The sequence below is a fragment of the Ostrea edulis genome, chromosome 1 (genome assembly GCF_947568905.1).
Source record: "Ostrea edulis chromosome 1, xbOstEdul1.1, whole genome shotgun sequence".
Classification (NCBI taxonomy): domain Eukaryota; kingdom Metazoa; phylum Mollusca; class Bivalvia; order Ostreida; family Ostreidae; genus Ostrea; species Ostrea edulis.
In genome coordinates, this window is record NC_079164.1 from 36,269,476 (window position 1) to 36,296,370 (window position 26,895).

Here is a 26,895-nt window from a genome sequence, read left to right on the forward strand (position 1 = left end):
AAATCGCTATAACTTCCTTGTATTTGGTGGAAACGTTATGAAATTCACACTGTGGGTATATGATACACATGCCTGTTGAACGACTGAACAAAAATTCGGAATCATACACGCGTGCACGTGTATGCGCGTGCAACGCTTTCTTTCATTTTTTGGTACTGAAATTACCATATTGAACGTACTACATGTAATTAAAGGCTAAAATAAATTGATTATTTGCTATAGATTCACAAGGATATCACTTTTTAATTGGGGGATGTTTGGGGAACATATGTAACGGTCCCCGTTACAATTAGAACTAGTTATATTATGATCTGCAGATTTATTTAGAATTTATCCAAAAAGAAAACAATTTGGCAAAAAGGACTGTAGAATGTGAAATTGCCACAAACTAGGGAATAATAAATCAGAAATGTATGCAGAAAAGGGAAGAACCTAAGTTTGATTCACCAATGATTGACCGGGCTAACAAGTCGGGGATTTTCTCACTAACATATAAAACATCACAAATTTGGTATCATAGCCCTGTTAACAACTGATAACAAAGGTAAGATATTAAAAACCTGAGAAGCGCATCTCATATTTAGGATAGGAGTTTTAGCTATGACTTTTTTATCACTAAAAATATACACAACAGATTTCTCAAAGTTTAAGAAAAACCAGAAATCTGATATCTTCAATACTATTTATAACTACTGCATAAGATAGAGATAATCTTAGGAGAGGTGACACATGGTGTAATAGTTTTGCATCATTCAGGATTGAAAAGATCTAAGCTTATCGTCGCGCACGGGTTGGAACATCTTAGCATGGACTCCCTTGAAAACATTGGATTGAAATTTCAATTTGCAAGTTGATTTTCAATCCACTTAGTTTTAGTCTTGTTGTATTAATGAATTATAATGTTAAACATTTGATATAACGTACTCAAAACGAAAATATGAGGTCTACAAAAGATTAAAACCAAGATTATTAGTTCAATTTTTATAATCAATCAAGCTGATCACAGAACAGTAAGCGGTTAATAGGCCTGCGAAAATCGCAGTTCCTGATTTCAATCAACATGTAGCTTCCGCGTCTGGCGCAAAATATTTATTTACGATCAACTTTTTAGAATTCAATTCAACCACGCATGTGATCCGTATATTCATTAAAGCAATTTGTACGGTTAACATTTCAAGAAAATACTGTATATGTACATGTATATAGAACTCGATTTACGAAAAAAGTTGTCCCCATCTTCCATGCATGTTTACGCATCCTATATTGGTATCGCAAAAAAGTTAATTGCAATTTTAGAATTCCTTGCAGGACTTTCATCATTATGAACAAGACTGTGTTAAATTATTTCTGCATATTGTATATATAAACTGGCAAGAAATGAAATATAAAACATTCATGAAGTTTATCTGTTTTAAAACAGATAAACTTCACGAATGTTTTATATTTCATTTCTTGCCACTTTATGTTCGCCGGTCTTAAGGTAGTAGCTTCGGAGAAGAGGGTCCTGGGTTCAATTCTCGGTGCCGCGTCAAACCGAAAAGGGATAGTGACGGTTCCTTTCTCAAGAATCCGGCTTTAAGAAGTAAGAGTCACGGGTCATTCGGAAATTGCCTTAAAATGAGAGAGCTAGTGTCAATGTAGGTTATGACACGATAATGAACCCATACTGATACGATCTAGAGTGCCATCGATAGGTTAAACTTTGTAGCATTTTACATACTGCTTGTGACGTATTTACACGAGAGAAAAATTCTCGAATTCGACGTAAAAGGATATGCAAACAAAACAAAACAACATTCTTTCCTTGTATTGGAATACTTTGGTGCATCAAAACTACAGTACATAAATATGTTTGTGACACAAAAATGATTATCGTGAAAATAGTGTTTTCATTTTCATATTTTCAGATGAAGGGGGTCATGGTTTTTGCAGTTTTCTTGGTAGCATTGATGCTGGTAGACGAGGGTATGTTTCCTTATATTTGTCTAGAATGTCTCATCCATTTTGATTTCATATATTCTACAATGGGACCCTACCACATTTCTCATCTACAAATCGCCCGTTTTCATTACTGAAGAACAATGAGATTCCTTTTAGTCTGTTTTTATTCTCCCGGAATCGAAGATTCAGAGGCAAACAGTTTTTGATCTGTCCGTCGGTCTGTCTGTTGCAAAAAAAGCTTGGTCATATATTTTACACCATAAGAGATAAAGCTTTCATATTCGGTATGTGTATTTCTTTTGGCACTACTTTTTTAATGACACTAGAATCGTTGATCTAATGACCTTTATATTGACCTTTAACCTACTTCTAGAAAATTCGAATATGCGCCATATCTTTCAAATCTTAAGAGGTACTGCTTTTATATTTAGCATGTGCATTTCTTGTAAGAACACCTTTCCAACGAAACCAGATCTGTGTAGACCTTGTGACCTTAACATTGACCTTTGACCTAATTTAGAAAATTCGAAAAAAGCCATATCTTTGAAATCGTAAGAAGTACAGTGTTTATATTAAGCATGTGTATTTTTTGTGATAATACCTTTACCCGTGGTTGAGAGGAGAAAAATTGCTGTGTTCTTATTGCAGTATGTAGATAATATGAATTTTTAAGTATCTTCATACCTCAAATGCACGTAATAGAACCCCACATGTTTAGAAATATATATCTTTAAAGGAAGTGAACATGAAAATGTGACAAAGGGTTTAAATTTGTCATTTTGATGTATATAATGAATTCTGAAAATCATTAAGATGAAGCTTTCTTTAGTAGGGAGATATTTCATAAAGATTAACTAATTTTTTCAATCCTTGGGAGCTGCCATGTTGAAAAAATTATCATCTCCGTGCTGGGTTATCTCTTAGCATCCACTAGAGGCAGCACTGATGCTGATGTCAGTAGGACACATTGTGTATTTTTGGCAAATTGTAAACATCAACGTTAAATTGTCATCAGCAGAAAGTGAATTAAATATGGGATATCAGTTTGAACCTGATGTTACAGAGGAAGAAATTGCTTCTCAGAATAATTCTTCTTTACCAGCAATTGATTTTAATTATGTATATTCAAGGGGTGTCTTAATTTGTTGTCATGAGTTTGAACATTTTGTGTCAGATTACATGGATATACACATAAAGTGCGGTTCTCTACACCCATATTTTGACATGGTGTGTCTAAGTCCTGTTATAATTGATACAGCTTACATTTATCCATGGATTTATGTATCCAGAGAGGAAGGGTCTCAGGGGACTTGGAATTAACTTGTTAAACAAGTAAGAAAAACACGAAAATGAAAAATACCTTCTGTATTCACATATGTATTTTAAAAAATCTAAACATAACATGGCATTTGTGTGTAAATATTTCCAATTACACACACACATGGTAGAATACAGTAACAATTCTGTTGCAGGCATGCTATAAAGATTTATGGCCTACAGACAGTTTATCAACTAGGTCAGACGCTGTCAGCCTCTTGGGGGGGATCAGAGTAGTTTTACCCTCATTTGTTGTGACATAAATTAAGGGAGCATTTCCTAAAGAGCACTGCAATTATAAAGGATTTCTTGACACCTCAGACTTTGATACAGATTCTGAATATGTAATTTTTATTAGTGTAAATAAATAATATAACTGTAAATTGCATATCCGAAATTTATCTGTGGTCCATGTACATCAATTATTATAAAATATATAAATTATATGCCTATATTGCAGTACTTTTATGACAGTCACCTCAATTATATCCAAATATTTTAAAATTTAATAAAATTAATTGATTTGGAATCTTGAAATACAAGAGGCCCAAGGGCCTAGAATCGCTCTTCTGATAAATTGTACAACCCCACCATTTCTATTCTTAGCCTCTTAGTATTTTAAATCTTTAGTTAAATCCTAAGAATTCAAAAAAAGTAGGTCAATGTGACCTACTTTTTGGTTTACACATTTTGAGAACCCAAGAAATATCAACTGACAAAGTTTGATGATTTTAAGCCAATTAGTATCTGAATATTGAAATATAGCTATCAAATTCCAATCGTAGGTCATGGTGACCTACTTTCTGGTCAGCGAACTCCGAACATGCAAGACCCATCAACTGACAAAGTTTGATGACTGTAGGTCAAATAGTATCTGAAATATATAAATATAGCCGTCCAATTCCAAAAGTAGGTCAAGGTGACCTACTTTTTGGTCAACACCCTTTGAACATGCAAGACGCATCAACTGACAAAGTTTGATGACTGTAGATCGAATAGTATCTGAAATATATAAATATAGCCGTCCAATTCCAAAAGTAGGTCAAGTTGACCTACTTTTTGGTCGAAACCCTTCGAACATGCAAGACCCATCAACTGACAAAGTTTGATGACTGTAGGTCAAATAGTATTTAAAATATATAAATATAGCCGTCAAATTCCAAAAGTAGGTCAAGGTGACCTACTTTTTGGTCGACACACTCCATTGACTCAAGATGCATCAACTGTCAAAGTTTGATGATTGTAGGTCAATTAGTGACTGAAATATATAAATATAACTGTCAAATGCCAAAAGTAGGTCACAGTGACCTACTTTTTGGTCGATACACTCCGAAGACTCAAGATGCATCAACTGACAAAGTTTGATGATTGTAGGTCAAATAGTGTCTGAAATATAGTAATTTAGCTGTCAAATACCAAAAGTAGGTCACGGTGACCTACTTTTTGGTCGACACAAACCGAAGACTGAAGATGCATCAATTGACAAAGTTTGATGATCCTAGGTTTTACAGTGCCCAAAATATGCATCTAAAATTGAAAATGTGAAATTTGAATATCTGCAAAATTCAAAAAGTAGGTCACTGTGACATACTTTTTTATAAATATGTTTCAAGGCCTCAAGATGCATCAACTTACAAGATTTGATGATTCTAAACCTCTCGGTATTTGAAATAACAACTTAAAATATATCTATAAATGATAAGCCATAAAATTCAGAAAGTAGGTCACGGTGACCTATTTATCAGTTGACGCATTTCAAGGTCCCATGATCCACCAACTGACAAGTTTTGATGATCATAGGCTTCAAAGTGTCCAAGATATGCATCAAAATTAATTTTAAAATAAATACCTGCAAAATTCAAAAAGTAGGTCACCGTGACCTACTTTTGAGACAACTTGACACAAGGTCCTAAGATGCATCAACTGTCAAAATTTGATGATCCTAGTCCTTATAATGACTAAAATATCTAAGATTTAAGGAATTTAAAAAATTTTTAAATTTAGGTCAACTTTGAAGTGACCTTGAGATCATGCCCTTTGCCCCAGGGTAATGCCTTGAACAATTTTTAATCTACAACATATTCTCATCCTTATGTGTAAGTTTGGTGATAATCTGCCCTGTGGTTCTTGAGAAGAAGATTTTTTAGCAACCACTACTTTTGTTTGTATTTTCCTGATTATCTCCCCTTGTTAAAGGGTCACATCCCTTTATTTAGTATGTATGAAAGCCCTTGGGCCAATGGTACCCTGTAACAAATTTGAAAAAAATTGGCCAAGGGGTTCTTGAGTTATAGCCCTTTTTCTAAAAAGTTTACGCACACCGCACACCGCACAAATGGCCATAGCATTAGCTCTTTGAGCCTTTGGCTCAGAAGAGCTAATGACAGTACTAGTGCTTCTGAGTAAGTTCAGAAGTTGGAGGAGCTGGAGATATTTTGTGGGAGTGTTTTCTTCTTTTTCTTAATGCATTGTAATTAGATTTCATTTCAATTCTTTTTGCCCCAAAACCTTATCCATCAATTCTGATATGAATCCATAAATTTCTGCTGTATAATAGTGACCCAGTCAACAACAGCAATGTGTCTCACCTACGTCAGAGCACAGATGCATACTGGGAAGTAATGGATGCCCTCCATAAACCTTTAACTTAGAGTGTTTAAATGAGCAAATATCGTAATAGAAACAAGCAAATTAGATTCAGGCCACACTATTTAGTTTCAGCAGGTCTTTTAAGTTTATTATGCAACAAATATTTTTTTCATGTTCACTTCCTTTAATACTCATTTTCACATTATTATTGGCGGCAGAATCTATTTATGATTGTGTTGGAAATTATGTATGAGAAAAATGAGAATTTTTTGATTTGGTAAAATAATTCCTTATTAATAACATGCTAAAAAGTTCTGAATAAAAGATTAATCAAAACGTTTCATTTTTATTCATTATTAATAAAATATCATTAATGAAGTACTACTCTAGAATGGCAATGTATAATGTATTAAAGGAACTCGTTATGACTTTCCAGGCATTAATCATTTAAATGAAATTGTATAAAGAAACGTTATTTTGGTTTGAAGATATGCTACAGTTGCACACACACGCACGCTATGATGTGATACCTTTCTCTCCTGTAAAAGAATTGTGAATTATCAATATAAATATAATACAATGCTTTCTAAAGACCTAAACATGTGCATAATCAGGCTCATGGACCTCTTGTTAAATAAAAGATACCTCTGCATTTCCTTGGAAATTGTTCAGCATGCTTAAAATTTTAGCGGCGGATATTTTTTGCATCCGAATTTTCTTGTCAATCTTCATTTTGCTGCAACTCAATGAGTATTTTTTTTAAATGTCAGTCAGCTGTTCTCTTTATACATTTGTATTTTTTTCTTTAAGGAACTACCGCTACGACTACCTCGACGATCACCACTACTACAACTCAACCAGGTAATCCAGTACCAGGTGGTCCAGTAACAAATGCTCCTGCAGCAGGTACTCCAACTAATGCACCAGCTAATGCACCATCTAATGCACCAGGTGGAAATAATGGTGTTACAGGAATAACCGGAAATGCGTTGTTAACATTCCTAGGTTTGGGATTTTACGGAATCATGAAATTGATGTGATGCTGCATGGAGTTTTAAATTGTTCAGGAAACAGATTGGACAGACAAGTGAAATACAAGCGATGTGTTATACTAAATTGTATAGTACTCTCTCTTTGTCCTGCATTTTTCACCTCCATTACTGACAGTAGTTACACTGATGATGAAAAATCTCGCCCTCCATTTTCTAAAACATTTAGAGGATTTACAACAGAGGAAATATTTTTAGTTATTCATTAAAACTTGTTTCTAAACCTCTCCCATGATGTTTTTTTTTTGGTTTGCTTTAAAGTGGAATATCATTCACTCAAATTGAGACGCCATTTGGCGCTCAAGGTCGTAGCAGTGAGGGTTCTCTATCGTGCTACAGGACATCGCATCCAAATAAAACAGCCATTCTCATTCTAAAATAATACTTAAAGATAATGATCGAAGTGTTTGCGCGGTAGTTTCGTTTTATTATTAAGATTAAATACACTGAAGCTGAATTGATAATTTAGAATGATATTTATAGCTCATTTACTGAATGAAAGGTGAAGATAACGAACAGTGATCAATTTCATAACTCCTATAAGCAATATCAGGAAATATGCCCGCACGAGATATTTGTGCGGTAAAGCAGGCCCAGCTTGCGAGTTCCAAATTTTTGCACCTATAATTCAAAATTAATTTTCGGTTGCAGACATAGAGTTTATGGCCATCATTATTTATAAACAGATGTGACGTCACTATTGAGTTAGGCTATGCATTATAGTATTGATGTTATCGCTTTACTCTTCATCAGCACCTGTTACTGTATCTATAAGATAGTTACTTTCCTCCAATGTGCCTTTGGAAAAGAAGTGTCAAAGCAGCAATCACAGATTTTCATCTGCACTTAGATAGACGTCAAAGGATGCTCTCAGATACTTCCTTCCTCCAATTCAATACCATTACAGGAGGAAGATCTCCGCAAGCTATTTTGAAAATTCCTTTTAGTGTTCATGACATAGAAATTTGTAAATTTGTTACATGTACCAAACCATGGACCTTTCCTTACTCTCCCTTCGAAATCTTGTCTCATAACAATTTCACAAACATTTTTGAGCCCATCTCAACCACTTGTTTAGGAACAGTCGCTACCCGAGATGCTTGGTGGGATACGGTGATTGACCACGATATTCTACTTAGTGCCGAACTTTGCGGTCTCTGTCCTCAGGACCTATATATCTTTTTCTGTTAGGTGCTAGAACACTCACAAACACTATCTCTCGTTATGACGGATCCAGCTTGCATATTTTTAACGTTCGCTTTCTAAGGAATGTTGCAGCATGGTACAACAGAAATTTACTTCACATATGACCATAGTAAACTACGTCTTTTTTCCGATGTTTAATTCTGATTAGTTACATATCAACTGTACAACGCTCTTGTCAGCAACCATGTTATCTTCTCTTGTAATTGATGTATATACGTTGCCTCCTATTTCTTTTTTCTTTGTTCATTTCTAATTACAATATGTATTTTCCTATTTACTTGTGTCATTTTCTAACAATTTCATTTATTTATTGTTCATGTAATCTCCCATGGGAGGAAATAAAGAATGAATAAGTTAAGCCATAAATTATGATATTTTGAAAGATGTAGTCTCATAACGACAACGGTATGTGCGAACAAATTTTGATAAAACAATAAATAATAACCTTTCAATGACTAATAATTTATTGCTTATACACATGTATTTACATTTTAAAAACTTTTTATGCAAGCGTTTGTCAACTACATGTATATTCAAATCTTTTGGGTAAGTAGCGATTAACGGAACAGCCATGGAACGACACATTGGTGTCATATCGCAAAGAATATAAAAATAGCTGAAAAAAATTTGATAGTTCAATTCTGGAATTGCTATTCAATTAAGTACCATAAACATCAAATTATTAACAAAGTTGTACAATCTGAACTTTAAACAGTTCATATCTTTTCAAAGAACAAGGTACGTTATTGGTAGAAACACGCCAAACTTAACTGGGTTAAAAGACCATAATCTGCACAAACAAATGGTAAATAATTTATCAATGTGTATCAAAATTAAAAAATAAAACTTCTACGCTGAAAACGGCGTCCTCATATAAAAAGTATCTTTCTTTTTTTTCTAATCCCACGTCATAGTATACGAGTACGGGAATGGCATCGCATTCGCAATAGTTCATTGATTGTAATTGTTATTTAAGTTATTAATTAAATATAGTTTATATAAGTTGATTCTGTATCGTAGCTATCGGGTCTATATTTAGAATCTGGCAGATCTAGTGCATCACGTGATCAAATGGACCAATCAGTATTAAGCTGTATATCATCACTTCATCAGTTTGAAGTTCTTCTGTGACTAAACAAATTTCTTAGATTCCTTCGGAATATTATTCAAGGATTTATAGCTTGTGCATATTTATTTGTGTTCATTGAACTTACGGTAAATACAAACTGTGATTTTGAACCGCGACATGTGAATGTGCGTGTGGGTGTTGGTACAGGCACGCTCTATTGCAGTTTCCTTCAGATTCTAGGATATTGTTTCTGTTTATATCGCTAATGTTCAGTGGAGCATTACTGTGATTAGTCAGCCCTCGTTACACTTAAACTTCAAATGTGATCAGTGACAGGCGAATGTGCGCAGGCTTTGTTATACCCCCCCCCGTAACAAGTTGTGTGTGTGTGTGGGGGGGGGGGGGCTTAATGCAAGTAGTCTCATATCTCTAAACATACGAATGTAAAAGATGCAGACTTAAAAAGACACAGAAGAGTTTCAGGGTCAATGACTAGGTTTAAGATTCTTTAGATCCCTTCGGTTGGTCTCTCACTGAAAATAGTATAATTATTTCCTAACTGAATAACAGTAATAGAATGACATGTCGATATTTTACAATTGGAACAAAATTATCTACATGGAAACACACTAAACCTTAAAAGAATTTGATGAAAATGTTATGCGATTAATCAAAGGAGAGAGAGTTAACTTATGAATCAGATTCCGTTATGTTTTTCGACAGTATTACCCGACTTTCACAAGTGGTGGTAAAAATTGAAAAAAAAAAAAAATTGAAAAAGTTGATAAAAACTCTAGACAACGCCCGAACTCTTAGATGAAAAGGTGAACATAATAATCTCATAACTCTTATAAGAAATACAAAATAGAGAGATGGACCCATGGATATACCAGAGGTGGTATCGGGTGCCTAGGACAAGTAAGCACCCTCTGTCGATCACACCAGCTTTGAGCCCTATACATCATGGTCAGGTAAACAGAGTAATCCGTAGTCAAAATTAATGTGCCAAGAATAGCCTAACATTTGGTACGAAACACGCCAGACAGCATTTGACACAATGACAGGTTGTATTGGCAAACTAGATCGTTATAACGACAATAGAATTTGCGAAAGGCTGACTTTAAACAAGACTGTAGAATATCCTGTTTATCATTGGTTTGCTCGATTTCGAAATGAATCATACACAGAACATTCCCTTGCGTATCGAATCAGTTGAGAGATATAAACACCATATACAGGTGATAATGGATAATTGCTAATGAATATAAGAAGTTGACGATGGAGAAGCTGAAATGACCCCTTTTGTCATAAAGTTGAGTTGTTAGTTTGCCGATAATATTTATTTTCAATAAAATATCGAAGTATGAAGCAGTTTCATACCGATCGGTACGCCGTTCTCAACACACTGATTCTAATTACAGATTACTCCGTTCACTTTATCAAGACATATGACTGACGACGGGTGTGACCTGTCTACAGGGGATGCTTACTTCTCCTAGGCACTTTATCTCACCTCTGGTATTTCCAAGGGTGTATTTTTACTGGAGCTATGAGATCGATCACTATTCATTGTTCGTTACCTTCGCCTTTCATGAATGTAACTGAACAAAAAAACATCGCCGTTATGAATAATTCACGTGATCTTCAACCTTAAGTTTTAATATGTAGAAATTCAATGGAGGTGACATTTCGCGTATCTCTACACTAATACTAAACCATCTGATCTTCATCCTTCTACACAGAATGTGCTATTCTGAACTGATTAAATGCCCGATCCCGTAAAACCGTTGGGTTGCCTAAACATGAAAACTCTCATAAAATTGTACTTCATATCATGTCTCTATTAAAATAGTCCAAATGACACCCAAAAGATTAATTATACCATGAATTTGTTACCATGTTAGGAAAGAAACAAATATTATTTATCATACTAATGTATTTTAAAGGAATATTGAAACATGCATTTGTATCATATTTCAACCATACAGTGGATACGTGTGTAATGTTCGCGTTGTCTCATTGTAAAGAAAGTGTAACGTTATGAGTATGGTACAATGTATAAAAACTCATTCTTGTGCACGATAGATTCAAAAGGAGTGATGTGAGACAAATGGCGTCTTTAGCCTTGAAAAGACATTTTGTGTTGGTGATAGATATTGTTAATGACAATCGTTTTGAATAAAAGGTCCATATAAGTGTATATATTTTGTGTTGGTGATACCGTTGTTACTTTAGAATAATGACAATCGTTTGGAATAAAAGGTCCATATTAATGTCCACATATTGTGTCAGCGATGACAGTAAATCTAGAATAACGACAATCGTTTTGAATAATAAGACAACTTATAGATATCTATAGTGATCGATAAGTCCACGGTTACCTGTAAGTTAACAGATGGTCAATATTGGATCACCTAGACACCTAATCCTACCTACACACTTGATCCCACCTCTGACTGGGGTCCGTCGTTGTCCTGTCCTCGATGTTGTATTCTTATTAAATTATGGTATTAAACACAGATCACTCCACTTTTTCATGATTATGAAAATCTATATTTAAAAATCTCATTTTAAAAATGAATTTAAATACTAAAGAGAAGTTAAAGACGTTAGAAGTTTTGTTGGCGTTATCTTCAGACAAATAACATGGTTTATAGGATTATTTACCTTTTTATATTGATAACTCTCGTAAAGCATCTAAAATAAAATGTAAGGAACACCATAGAGAAAGTTTCTACAATAATACATGTAATTTTCATTGTTTCTTGATCTTGAACTTCTGGTATAACAATTAATGAACTTTGTTTTTGAGGATACCGGTATTTGGAAAGCATTTAACCATTATTTAAGTCTCAAGAAATGCATAAAACAATACGATGATGCATACAATAATATTTTTTCCAAATTAAAAATAACACCCGTGATACAAATTCGCCGATGAAAAAATCAAAGGCATGAAATTATTTAAAATAAAGTTCATGTTAGATAAAATTAACTGTATTTTCCTAGGTATCTTTCAGCAATGAATAATTATAATTGTATTTGAATGCCGCGTTGTAAATGTATAAATCTTCATAGCTAGTAATCCAAATTCAACAGAACTTGAGACGAGAGTATGTTTGGGTGAAAGGATTTATGTCTATGGAAGAATCGTACCCTATTCCAAGGGGGAGATTACTTGAAAATTGTGATTTTGAAAAAGGTGATAACAGTGATCTCATAATTCCCATTAAGAAATCAAAAGTGAGAATAGGGTGAACACGGACCCCTGGAAACATTGGAAACAAAGTTGGGATAAGAAGCTTAGGAGATGACATTCCCTACTCACCGTTCACACCCGCCGTGAGCTATCTATCTTGATCGGGTAAACAGAGTAATCCGTAATCAAGAACATTTTAAAAAAGGTATGACACACGTCAGATAACATTCGAAATCATATCAGGTCGATTCAATAAACGCCACAGAGGCCTCCACAACTGCTTCATATTTGGATGTTTTAGTGAACATAGACGTATGAAGCAGTTGTGGAGGACTCTGTGGCGTTTATTGAATCGACCTATGAATGAAAGTGAATAATGTTAATAGATAAAATATCGCCCATGTATCTATATATCGAGTTGAAAGCAAAGCAAGAAATTCATTCTCCGTAAAGAATCTTTTGAATAAATTCTGTCTCATAAGAATTCATAAACAGCCAGCAAATAAAGTAACATGATTTTCCCCAAAGGGAATTCCAACAGTGTTGGAAGACCTGATCTTAAAAAACCATATAAATGAGGAACTCTAACAACATATTCTAAATATCAACTTTAGTGTACCCGTGCTAATAATCCGGTTGATCTTTACCAATGTAATTTTTCAGATGACTGATCACAATATATGAATATTTCAGAGTTCCGTTTTTATTTAAGAAGCAGTTGTCTTTAATGTCAAAGTCTGGTCTCTAATTCATCGTGAGGAAAGACCTTGTTGAGAAGCCGTGCATGTTGAAACAGTTGATTTTGAAAACGTTCTGTGATATCAGATTTATTGACACGTTTTAGGTTTTTTGAGAATCCAGATTTGATTTATGCCATTTCTCGCATATATGTCACAATGCATCTGAAGATTTCCATTACAACAGTTTTGTGAGGAATAAACATAGGAACTTGCTAGGATACTGTATTTACTGGATCCTGCAATGTACACGCGCCTTTCTTTGTAAGAATTTTTGTGAAGTTTTCAATCCAATATAGATACGATAGTTAATATTCAGTCGTCCCATTGACTGAGATATCAAATGTTAAATATTGACAGAATGGGGTTATACAGAAATCCTCACGATGAATTAAAGACGAGACTTTTTGACATTATAGACAGTTGCTTCTTCAACAAAAATGGAAAACGGAAATATAATTCATATCTAGTGATCAGTCATCCAAAAATTATTTTGTTAAACATCACTCTGATTCCACACACAAGTATTCTGAAGTTGAAATAAGACTCCTGGATATACAAGAGGTGGGATCAGGTGCCTACAAGGAGTAAGCATCTCCTGTCGACCGGACACACTCGCCGTGAGTCCTATATCTTGATCGCGTAAACGGAGTTATCCGTAGTCAAAATCGATGTGCCAAGAGCTGCCTAACAATTGGTATGAAACACGCCAGACGGCAGTTAACTCGATGATGGGTTGTATTTGCCATCTAGACTGTTATAACGACCATAGAATTTGCGAAAGGCTGACTGTTGAAACCCCTGTACCATCAACTTATTTGTCAGTAGCCTGCCTCGATTAAAAAACTGATCATACGCAGAACAAGCTCTAAGAATGACTTAGAGCCGAGCAATTTATAGTGTCCCCTGTCTCACGATAAAAAAGAGAGCTGAAATTTCTTTGTCTTGAATAGCATTTGTTGCTCATTTGAGTAACTTTTAGTGGAAATTCATCTTTTCTGTCAAGGGAAGAATGATTACAAATGCACAAATAAGTACACAACTTCCTCTTTAGTAGTGCCTCCACACAAATACACATTACAGCACACACTTGATCTAAAATACAACGGAATCCAACCAACTCATATACTAAAATGCCAGAAAACCTGAGCATAAGCGAAAATCCACTGGGAATGGTGACGTCTCCATGAGTGAAAAATTCTTGAAGGGGTTAAACAATATATAACCAGCTAATGCCAACACTCACAAGGGAAGAAGAGAGTAGTAATTTCATTAAATTTATCTGCTAAACTCAATTCACACATAAATCAGTTGATAAATTAACGTTTTTCATTAACTTTCATCTTTGCAGTATGAAAAAAGCCTCACACACAGAAGAAAGACCCTAGGTATTGTCGAAACCTGTCGCACATCGTTGTCAATCATTGCCTTATTTCTTAGAGATAATTCCGTATTTGTTTGGATTTAAGACCTTCGGGATCAACAATATGTAAGGATATTGTTCCATATATAAATCTGTAGCTCTGGCAGATGTCGTAACCTAATTAAATCCAGACTTCTTAGGATCTGATTTTAATTAGATTGACAGATGTCGTAACCACGGCTGGAGTTGACACTTTCAGATCAAAAGCAGTGACAGTTGTGCACAAGTTCACGTTCTCCTCCTTTTTTGCATTTCGTTGACATACTTTTTTTTTTTTCAAATAGAGCCTGTTTAGCAACTCTGTGTACGAAAGTGTTTGACTTCTGAAACACAGTCTGACCACCCATTCTCGCCTTTGATTTCAAATTGTCTACCATACTGTCTAATTTCCTGAACACATTGTCTACGATAGTATCTGAGGTCTCATCCCCGCCGATTCTTTTCTTTGATTTCTATTTGTCTAGTTATCAAACAGCTTATTCACCAGCTATTCTCCTTCGTCTTCGTTCGCCCATAGCTTTATTTATTTTATTATCAGTTTTATAGACAAGTGTGGAGACTTTTCTATTGCCACACGTTACATTAATATGTAGACGTTTTGTTTGTTATCAGCATTTGTATTTTAGTTGTAATATTAGCTTTCTTTTTATCTAGTTTTATTTTTTATGTAAATATTATATCGTCCTTAGGAAGGGACAGGTCATTCCGAAAATTTGACAATTCACTGTTTTTCGTATCGTTGTCCATTTTAGTGCGTTTTATATCTTCATCTATGCAAGTGAAATATTTTAATCAAATTTGATTAGATTCCAGAAGATCATGTTTTAAAAGGCGAGTTTCAATGAGGCAGTTAAATTACATTCAAATTTGGGGAAAACAGTAAGAGTATTTACAGGTAATCTCAGCGATAACAGTTGGTCCCGATACCATATAAAAGACAACGTCGAACGTCAGTCCTGCGGACGGACAGGAGTAAATCAACGAAGGTAAGACCTTTAAGAATAAAACAATGTTGCAATGTTACGATCCCCTATTTCTTATTAAATTTAACCAAGAAATCCTAGACTTCACAATTCAAATTAGCGGACTTTGTCAATTAAATATATCAGTGTTTTCATTTATCAATTTACAAAATTAACTATCGGTTTCCAACATTATGATACTTAATTTGGTAAATAAAGTTCACTGTTAGAATATAAATGGAAAAAAGTTTAAAGTAATAAATTTGTACATTCACTGTATCTTAAAACAATAATTTCAGATGAAGGGAATTGAGATTTTCGCAGTTTTGATGGTGACATTAATTCTCGTACACGAAGGTAATTTTTATTCAGTCAAATCTTTTTTGGGTGGCAAAATATTTACATCAGAGGACTAATTCATTATCATGATTCATAAACTGATAAAATTATTTAAACATGAGATTGATAACGGTGTTTTTCATTGCAGTATAACATTAGTTGTTAAGGTTTGTTAATTTGATAATATAATTCTCTGTTTCATAGAAACATTATAGACTGGGGTATTCTAGAAGTGTTATATTGAATTAGGAAAGCCTGCACCCTAATATGAAGATAGTAGGGTTGAATACTTTATACATTAAGAGCAATTCTCTGTAATGACCACAAAAATTCTGAAGGGGTCCGGCACACATGGTCTCAGATTTTGATAAAACTTACAGATTAAAGAAAGTACCCCACAAAATGACAGAAATCAAACATATTTTATTATTGTGATGCATGGTTGCCATGGAAACCATGGTAGTGGATTTTGACATTTGGGGGCACTCTAATTCATAGCCATAATTGTAAAAACTTACATTTTTAAAAGCCCAATAACTAAATTAGTAGCAACTCTTCTCTATCTTTGAAATCAGTATTGGTAAATTAACATATCAATAGCTGAAAATTCACATAAGTTTGAGTTTTATCGTTAACAACGAATCAGCTAACGTTGTCATGGAAACACATCTGAACGGCTCCTTGTCAAGTGCACAAAAATTGATGAAAATTGCTATGTTCATCACCTATTCACAGGAAAAGCCAGCACCTTACAGCAATATGCATATTATAGCTGCATATGACTAACCTCAGTATTTCATATTATGGAATAAACTCAGTGGGCAAATCATATACGAAAATTCTATAAACATACAAAAAATGCATAAAATTCAAATTTTCAAATTTCCTTCTTTATTAAAGTTTAAATATATTTTTATTATGCACATAATCACAAGACTATTTTATCAAAATGATTGATTACTAATTTTTCAACAGTAAAATTGACATAAAGAGATCAAAATATAACTGATAAAACGGTTGCTGTGGCAACAAAACTCTTAAATATACAATATAATTATGTCTAATATTGAATTGATAAACCAGCCAGTTTCAACAATCAGAATACATGTATTCAAATTCAACTTCAAAATAAAATTTAATTCAGAATTGCAGGTATCAACATATCAATTGAAAAAAAAATTAGTTGCCATAGCAACCCTTTCAACAAAATCAGTTTTAAAGATGTATTCTTTTAACTATTAGATTTAACACGGAGTGCAGGAAACATAAAGATAGTGGTGCATATTTGCTGTGCTTTCTTTTAGCATTGAATATTAGACTTCAGTTTTATAGCTTTACATCCACTTTTTTTCAAAGTAAATATTGACCTAAAATTATCATACAACTTTACAAATTAAGAACTTAATCCGAATTTCAAGTACTGTTTGTAAGATTTCACTTTGTGTCTTCTGCTCAATAATCAGATAATGAAAGTTCACATTGTTTTGCTTCCTAATGCTACTGTAAAGCATTGTTGTGCACTGACAAAAGTTGAAAAAAAACCCAACAACTTTTAAGTCTTGATAAAATCATTAAACTGAGGTTATTCCAAACTGACTTGACAAATCTGAATACTCTGGATTCCTTCTGACTGTGCATCCTGGTTATGTATGTCTGGCTACTTGACATTAGTTGATGTAACCTATAACCTAAATCACATTAAAACTGCATGTAGAATGAATATCTCCATTGCACACAAATATCACATACATACACATATGCATACAATATATTCCAATTCTTGATAAGTTTTCTACTAGAAATTTATATCTGATGCATGTAAAAAATATTAATAAAAATTCATTTTCCAATACATGTGCAATTGTTCCAGTATTATTATCATCACTGCTAATATAACACGAGCGAGCGAGCGAGCGAGGGAGCGAGCGAGAGCGAGAGAGAGAGAGAGAGAGAGAGAAAGAGAGGTGATTGAGAGAGAAACTGAAAGTTTCCTTTTCATAATTCACATGAATTAAACAATCTGTTTTTAATGTACGTGATGAACAAATGTTTGGAACACTATTAGAATAAATAGAACATTTATCTTATTATAACCTTAAATATTGAAAAGTAGGTGAATTTAACAATGTTAATGTTAAATAAACCTGTCAGATATAGTACTTATTTTAAGATTACAATACAACCCCCTCCCCTTTCTTTTATGATGACATTTATAGTGGAAAATTTTTCAGTGCGTGACGCAATATTTTGGTCCTTACAGAGAATTGCTCTTAATGTGTGTGAGAAGTTTTTCTGAGTAGTGTACAGAGGATCTTAAATGATGATATTGGACGCGATATTCTTGGCACACTGTTTTTGACTACGGATAACTCCGTTTACGTGATCAAGATATAGGGCTCACAGTGGGTGTGACCGGTAGATAGGGGATGCTTACTCCTACTGATTCCACCTCTGGCATATCCTGGGGTCCGTGATTGCCCAAACTCTCTATTTTGTATTGCTTATTGGAGTTATGAGATTGATCACTGTTCGTTATCTTCACCTTTCATTGATATAAACATGGATGTTTGTATCAAGGACATTAGCTTTTCATAGAAGACATTAAGATTTCATCGAGACAGACATTAGGTCTATCCACTTTTCAATATGAATTTACTTTATGAATGAACATTACTCTCTGACTTCTTTGATATTTTTACAATGTTATATATTTTGATTGTTATTTCCGTTATACATCCAGTGTGTGGATTGCTTTGATTTCCCCCCTATCATAGCAATGCTATAAAGAGGTACAGATAAAACATTACACTGTGCGCTTTATTCCCACTTTGTCAACATTTTCAGAGATCCAATGGCCATGAAATGCTGTTTTTCAACAAAAACTTAGAAAAAATGTTCTTGTATTTTAGAGTATATCAAAGTTAAGTCCCAATTTAAGATAATTAATTCGTAAAGTGTGAACAAAAATGACAATAAAGACAAATGATATAATCAGCACAAGAAAGGTCAATAATAAAAGAATAAAACTGTTATTTACTTAAAATTTCCAGTTACTAAATGCTGGATTTAAATTAAATCTAGAATATGAAAAACAGACTATAGCTATCTCTGATTAAATTCTTTTGTTCTCCACTTCCAACCCATTCCCACTTAGCCAACCCAATTTTACCTGTCATTGGCTGAGAGTGGAGACGCCCAATGAGCTTTAGGTTCCTTATATATAATCCACCTATTTATTGAAATTTACGATTTGTTTGGACTTGATATCGAGACATTAATTTTAAGAAAGTAATTTGAAATGAAATAGTGACGATTGTGCTCGTGCAGTCATTAAGAGACATTCGTCTTGTAAATATGTATACATGTATATATATGTCTATTTTGATGTATAAAAGAACAAATATATACAGACACTTTAATTTTCTTTTAAAATTTCGTTCTGTGTTGTTGAAATCAACTCAATTACCTTAAAAAAAAAAGAAGCACAACATATCAAAACAACCCCAGGATGTTGCAAATATGCAATATCAAATTCCGTACAGTGTCAATTCTCCTGGATTTCTTTCTCCTATGAATAATGATATTGGAATTGTAGGGTATCGAAATACGGAGCCAGTGGCGTAGCCTGAGTTAATTAATGTGTACGCCTATTGTACGGCGAGGGGTCTGGGTCCAGGGCAAAAGATCTAATCTATAATACGGTTTTTTTTTTTTTTTTTTTTTTTTTTTTTTTTTTTTTTTTTTTTTTTTTTACACATAAACACTATATATGCCAAGTTTGGCTTCGCCCTGGGGTCAAAATCGCAACCCCGGGGATCATGAAATTTAAATCTTCTTCATTTTGTAATTTGATCGGTTTCACAACTTGCCGGAACAATAATAGAGAAAAACATGCCGTAACGACAACGGTTTAGACCCGGAAAGGTGTAACACTAACAAGACATCCAAGATATCAGTACCAAGAGGGAGACTAATGTACCGCAGATACTGCAGACACTTATTTTTCACCTATGTTTGTAGCATTTAGGTTTTTCTTTCTTTTCTTTTCCTTTTTTTTTTAATGTGTACGCCCGATTGAGCGGAGGTATAAATGTCTAGGTGTTGCGTGATTGGCTAATATCAAGAGTGAAATTATTTGGAATTGAAAGAAATATTATAGAGGTTCAAATTAATTGTCAGGATGAAAAATTATCGCACAAAATCGAGAAATGACTGCGGAAATGACCATGGTAGGGGTGTGCTTAAAATGAAGTGTGTAATTTACTGCAGATTGCTATGTGTTGTAAAAAAGTACAAATATGGCCTTTAAAAGGCACGGGACCCAATATATTTTTTGTCATTTTTTATCAACACTTGGAATGAACTTTGAAATGTTTGCGGTCATTTGTTTAAAATCGATATATTTAAGTAGTGAGAGGGCCAAAGGTTAATATTGAGGTCTATGGGAAATGAATTGGAACTCTTTTCCCTGATGCAATCTGGTTACTATAAAATCTGAACTACAAAGGTAAGACCTTTAATTTCCGGATTTTTCTCTACCTTGGATCTCAAAAGTTTTCAAAAAGCTCTCTTGAAGTTATCGAGAATCACCTGTACATGCTTGCCGCTCCCTGAGGCATCGGCGTGTTTATCTGATTTTAAACATTTAATAGTGTTTATTCATAATACCTAGAAACAATAAAGGATATATTGATTTCAAATGCTAAATAAAATAATTTGGGTCCCACGCTAGCTGGACATATCCTTGATAATGCCCTATATTAGAATGGATTCTTGTACTAAATAAGGAGTAGAATTTTATAACCAGTAATATTAATTATACATGTACTTTTAAGATGCAGTTTTGTATATGTATTTTAATGTATCACAATATTTTTTTAAAAATCGATTTATTTTCACATTTCCTAATAGAATATAGACATAGCTGACATAACAGGGTGTTAACATAAGACTGAAAAGAATATACATCTACAACATTATTCACACTTATGTTGAAATTTCAGGGTAACTCGAATCAAATTGTAAAAGTAGCAATGATCTCAAAATGGATGGTATATCAAATGAATGAAGGTCTGAATTCAATCAGTATCATTTTTAAAATAAACACTCAGTTGAAAAAGTTTATTCGTATTTTGCATTGCAGCGTTATGTAATTGGGGATAATTGAGCATGAAATATCATATGACTCCTCGTCCTCTTTAGAAATAAATCTGATAGATAATAATTTTCAAACTCATTAACCTTTATCTGGTAGCTGGCTATCAGTAATTATAACTTTTATATTTTGTAGTAGCTGGCTACGAGTAGCTAACTTTTCTTACTTTTAGTAGCTGGCTACTAGTAACTGGCTACTAGTAGCTAACTTTTCCTTGTTCAAGTAGCTGGCTACTAGTAGCCAACTTTTCTCTTTTTAAGTAGCCAGTTACTAGTAGCCAACTTTACCGATCTAATGTGGATAACGTTTTAAGCATCAGTGTAAGAAGCGCTCTTTATGCAATTTAAACTGTACAGTAACTCAAAGAATATATAAACAATGTAGTCGTAAGTTGAACGTATCACAATACTAAATACTAAGGGACAATACCTTCCTGCAATGATAGTACATGTATAATATGCAATATACTCGTATTTCAAATATGTATGATCCGGGTTAGCATGGATCCTAAGTTTCCCTTGCCTGTTGTAAAAGGCGACTAAATGGGGCAGTCCTTCGGATGAGACCGTAAAAACTGAGGTCCTGTGTCACAGCAGGTGTGGTACGATAAAGAACCCTCCCTGCTTAAAGGCCGTAAGCGCCGAGCAAAGGCCTAAATTGTGCAGCCCTTCACCGACAGTAGTGACGTCTCCATATGAGTGAAAAATTCTCGAGAGGGACGTTAAACAATATTCAATTAATCAATTATATATGGAAAATAAAAGAATATACGAATATCATGTCTTAAGAGGGATGTACCACTACGGCATTGATATATCACAAGATGATAAATTGTGCTTTTATTTACTTTAAATTCAATCTTGTTCATTAATTTTCAACAAAAAATGAATTGCCGGTGTCAAATTGGTAATAAATCTAATATCTACGTTGACTATAAACAGACCTTAAAATTGTGTCTAAAATGTAACTGTATGTTTTAAGGCTGATCGATCCACATGTGATATCATAGGATTTTGCAAAAATCTTTATTAAATTAAAATTTGCGCATATTAGAAATATATCATTCAGAGGAATTCTATTAACTAGTTTTTTTTTTAGACTGTTGACATTTAAAATTTGTCATTTCAACAAGTTTTTATCTATTATCGATATTCTGTATAACGAAAATGTGTGATTTTCTGATGTTAACATATACTTCTATTATTGTATGTCCGACATCTTTAAAAATGTGGCACCATACACATTTTATTTGGTTATTAGCTATATTGAGTGGAAATCAATACAGTTTTTACACTTTCAACTAATAAATCACATGAGGATCAATCCATCTTAACCTTAGCCCTTTTTCTAGGAATGACCCTTAATCCTACAACCCTAGAATCTTAACCATAATTTCTCATCTTAACTCAGACACCTTATACAATCCTATCTCGTTACAAAATTTAGTCTTTGTCGATATAATTACCGTGTTGACATATTCATTTCTAGGAAACAAATTAAGAAATTCACTAATGTTAATGTTTTCCACAGTATGTAAATATTCCTTATACATCTGTTTGAATGATGCCTAATTGAAATCAAGAAGATAAAACAAAATATTCAGCATCGGAAGAATAATACCCGCACTTCAATATACCCCAGGGTATTTGCTATTTACCTTATTACCCCTACATGTAGATTTTAACGCCAATTATTTGGTGCAATTTAATTGGTTAATCGGATACGTCATCTGCACTACGACGTTGATATCGTTACAGAATTTCTTTTGGACATATATATGATCAATGATGATCTCATGGTTGTGTGTGCAATCTAATTAGCTCTCTTTTGTAGACCAAAGTCATGACATTGAGAGATTTTTATGCTCCCGTAATCGGTCTATCTGTCTGTTTGTTTGTCCGCAAAAACATTAACTTTGGTCATAACTTTTGAATGGATGGTGATAGGGCTTTCATAATTCATATGCGTATTTTTTGTGACAAGTCGTTTCTTCAGGTAGCAAAACAATTTATCTTGTGACCTTAACCTTGGAGTTTGACGTATTCTTAAAAAACTCCAACATTGGGCATAAGTTTTGGATGTTTATTGATAGGGTTCTCAAATTTCACATGCTTATTAGTTGTGACAAGACGTATTTTGATACCCAAATATTCACCTTATGTCATTAACCTTGGAGTTTGACAACGTTTTGAAAAAGTTTCACCCAGGTCATAACTTTAGAATGGTTAGTGATAGGCCTGTTATATTTCTCATGTGTATTCCTTGTGAGTTTACCTTTGCTTTCATACGGACGCACCAGAGTTTTACAACCACATCTTGTTTTATCATCCCCACCTTTGCCAACAGTCCTATATATTCACAAATAGCAAATTGTAGAATAAAACAGCAATTTGACACGACGGGAAATAAGTCCCAAAATCTTTCGCTGACGAACTAATGTTTTCAGATACTCACCGACACGGAAAAGCACGTGCAGTTGCTGACATTTATTATGGGTAATTTGAAAATCGCCCTCACCAGTTATTGAATATCTATGAAATATATTCATAAGGGAAGTTCATGAGGGACTGAGCTTCGGTACCATGTGTTTTTCTCAACGCTAGTTAATTCATTGCTTTACAGGGCTTGGTGCTGCTAGTACACCAGGAGCAGGAGGGAGTGGTACAGGAGGAGGAAGTAGTTCTGGAGGAAGTAGCTCCGGAGGAAGTGGTACAGGAGGAAGTGGTTCTGGAGGAAGTGGTTCTGGAGGAAGTGGTTCCGGAGGAAGCGGGTCAGGGTCTGGTTCTGGGAATGGAACTGCAGGGATAACTGGAAGTGTGATATTGACTTTGTTATCACTTTGTTTCTACTGTTTCATGAAAATAAGATAGGCTGTATTATTTTGAAGCTTTGCCGATTTCTATATCTATTCATTGTGAAGAACATACTTGATATCATGCAAATTTTGAAAAGGAGATTCGACTAAAAACCAAACAAACTAAATACATGGACAATTTTGTGCAAACACCATATGTTGTAGTGATCTGCGTAATAAATTTTTCTTTCTGAATTCATACTTGATTGTAGTTGAATTCAGTTGTTCTACAAAGCGTTTGTAAAAAAAAAATTGCATTGTGAAACATGAAGTTAATATGTTGACGGTGCTACCGTTTGGGAGAGCGCAGCTTCATGTATGTACATATTTTGTAATGTTCATGTTTTGATCAGGTCTAATACTCATTACATGAATTTTCTCCCAGGGTTTTATATCAAAAAGCATTGAAACATGTATACATGAATGTGATTGAAATATTTTTATGCTATATATACATTTTATTTTTGCTGCCTACACTGTGACTGGCTTAACCTTTGATGCATGACCTGTTCTGCTGTATGCTCTCAGCCTCTACTTTCCTAATGAAATTTAAAAATAAATCGATGAATTCAACTATTAGCATGTATATGCCCCCCCCCCCCCCCCCCCCCCCCCCCACACACACATATGCGAACCTATCTTTTAAAAAATGAAATTCATATGATAATCCCCTTGTAGCAATGGTATGTTCCAAAAGAGAAAACTAGAACAATTTTATAATATTATACATAATCCTAGTTGTAACACAATGATGAAATATTTAAGCATTCACATATAATCATTGAATAAAATTGCAACATAATTGATCCCAGCCCCTCTCCACTGTTATTGTGAGGATACATTAATTAAGATTGATTCACAAAACTAGAATTAATTAATGATTTTTCAGTCGTTAATACATGTAGCAAGTGGCATGGTTGGTTATCACGAGGGAGAGGGGTGGGGTGGGGGGGGGGTGTCATCGTGGTTTGCATTACCGGACATGTTAAAAGGAAATTGATTTAAGCACTTATTATTTTTAGGCGCGGGAAAGAAACCAAAGATTTAAAAAATGTTTTCAATCCGACCGAATTCCATCGATTTTTTACAATTTTTTAAATAGCACTGAATCAGTACCTTTGATCCCTTACATATTCTAACAATTTTTAAAAAGTTAGTCTCCTTTTTTTCTTGTTAGAATAATCATAGGCGCATGGGTCAAGGATATTGCACTGTAATCACATCCGTGATTAGAGATTTGAATGAGATGACTCTGGACAGAAAAAAATTATTAAAAATATAAACGGATAGACAGCTGTTATTAGAGGATTTCAATTATTAAAGAAGAATTACTGGGAGTGAATGGGGCCCAGAAACTGGCTGGTAAGCAGTGTAAATAACTTTTAATCGACAAATATCTGTCACGGGGTACGGAAAGGGTTAGATTGAGTTGCTAGCCTTAGTACTTAAGTCCTCGAGCTCGCGCTTCATACTTCACCGCATATCGTAACGAAGTGCAGTAGGCCGTGACGTCATAGCAAGCCTATGAATCACGGTCACTGGAAGTTAATGTAAATATATAGTATGTGCATGTATAAAAAAGGTAGGGTAGGACACTCTTTTTGAGGCAAATTCGGGTTTGGGTTATTGTGGACATTTCTCAAACGGCCTGACGCGATGAATCGTTCACATATGCCTTACTTTCAATATCTGTAGGGTTTCGTTTCGTTCCAATGCCGTTCATTCGAAGAAAAAGATGTTTTTACACCTCCAAGTGTCTAAGAATTTCGCTAGACTGTCTTACTTCCGGTTTAATCGCACCGAATCGAAATGCAAGTTCTGATTGGTCAATGTAATTAAGTTTATAATGTCATTCTTATTGGTTCTGAAATAATGATAAGAATATTTGAACCATAAAAACAAACATGGCTCATGTACTTAACCACTAGACTCTAATACAATCATGAAGTAATAATCCTGAGAATTATTTTTTCTACATATGTATTTATGGATTATATAACATGTGTCAATTCAGACTTTAATTTTATTATTGACCAATCAGAACTTACCTTTCAATTCAGTGCGATTAAACCGGAAGTAAGACAGTCTAGCGAAATTCTTAGACACTTGTCGGTGTAAAAACATCTTTTTCTTCGAATGAATGGCATTGGAACGAAACGAAACCCTACAGATATTGAAAGTAAGGCATGTGTGAACGATTCATCGCGTCAGGCCGTTTGAGAAATGTCCACAATAACCCAAACCCGAATTTGCCTCAAAGAGAGTGTCCTACCCTTCCTTTTTTATGCATGCACATACTATATATTTACATTAACTTCCAGTGCCCGTGTTATGAATCAGTGGGATAAGACATTTTTTAAAACGTGGATAAATTAGTGTTCTGTGATAATGACACGCGTATTTAAGCTTCCTGGAACATGAAAAAATGTATAAAGAGACACCATAGATCAGAGAGAAATATTTATTCATGGTTCGAATTTCCTCCATTGTTTACATTGTAACCGGAACCAATCTGTTTGTATACCCACAGTGCTCCCCACCTATATCGAACTCTGCAGGGCCTTCACAAACTTATAATCATTTATTTTAGAATGTCACTAAATTCAATTCAATTCCAAATATATTCATAGGCCCATGAATTTAACACAAGCAGAACACATTGCATATACAAAATAGTATAAATACTATGAATGGTTCAAGATATTTGTCAACCCAGGTTCGTGTATCCTTGAACTATGTTCCTTATGAGACCAGAATTCTTGAATTAAAACACCAGTGTAAGAGTTAATTTACAATTTATTAACATATAAAAAGTTAATGTAATATAGGAAGACCAACTGTGAACTTAGAAAAACTTAACAAGTGGAAATAATGAAAAATAACCGGAGAAAAGGGAAGGAGTAGACCCAAGAAAAACAAAATATATCTATAAAGTACACTAATGGACCTCCATACTCTTCAAAGTGATTCAGAACCTTGAAAATAACGTCAAAAATATCCTACACTATCTCTCATGTAGCAATATAAATCTACTACCTATAGATTTTATGCAGAG

General features: G+C 34.0%; 2 protein-coding genes across 4 annotated transcripts; both read left to right on the forward strand.

Annotated features, from left to right (window-relative positions):
- The first annotated feature begins 430 nt into the window (after nt 1-430).
- Nucleotides 431-7,123, forward strand: LOC125657984 (uncharacterized). Of its 3 annotated transcripts, none has more exons than XR_008798074.1 (3): nt 431-544; nt 1,908-1,965; nt 6,658-7,123. XR_008798074.1 is itself a non-coding variant. In XM_056147314.1 (3 exons), exons 1-3 carry the CDS (start codon nt 807-809, stop codon nt 6,885-6,887), a joined length of 327 nt encoding a protein of 108 aa, XP_056003289.1. In that variant the 5' UTR covers nt 733-806; the 3' UTR covers nt 6,888-7,123. The 3 variants fall into 3 exon arrangements, 1 of the variants encoding a protein (XP_056003289.1); XM_056147314.1 differs by lacking the exon at nt 431-544 and adding an exon at nt 733-845; XR_007363546.2 differs by lacking the exon at nt 431-544 and adding an exon at nt 1,562-1,582.
- Nucleotides 7,124-15,364: 8,241 nt separating this feature from the next.
- On the forward strand, nt 15,365-24,041 carry LOC125657970 (uncharacterized). The gene is made up of 3 exons (XM_056147326.1): nt 15,365-15,516; nt 15,792-15,849; nt 23,609-24,041. The coding sequence occupies exons 2-3, from the start codon at nt 15,792-15,794 to the stop codon at nt 23,854-23,856; spliced, it is 306 nt and encodes a 101-aa protein (XP_056003301.1). The 5' UTR covers nt 15,365-15,516; the 3' UTR covers nt 23,857-24,041.
- Nucleotides 24,042-26,895: the final 2,854 nt, after the last annotated feature.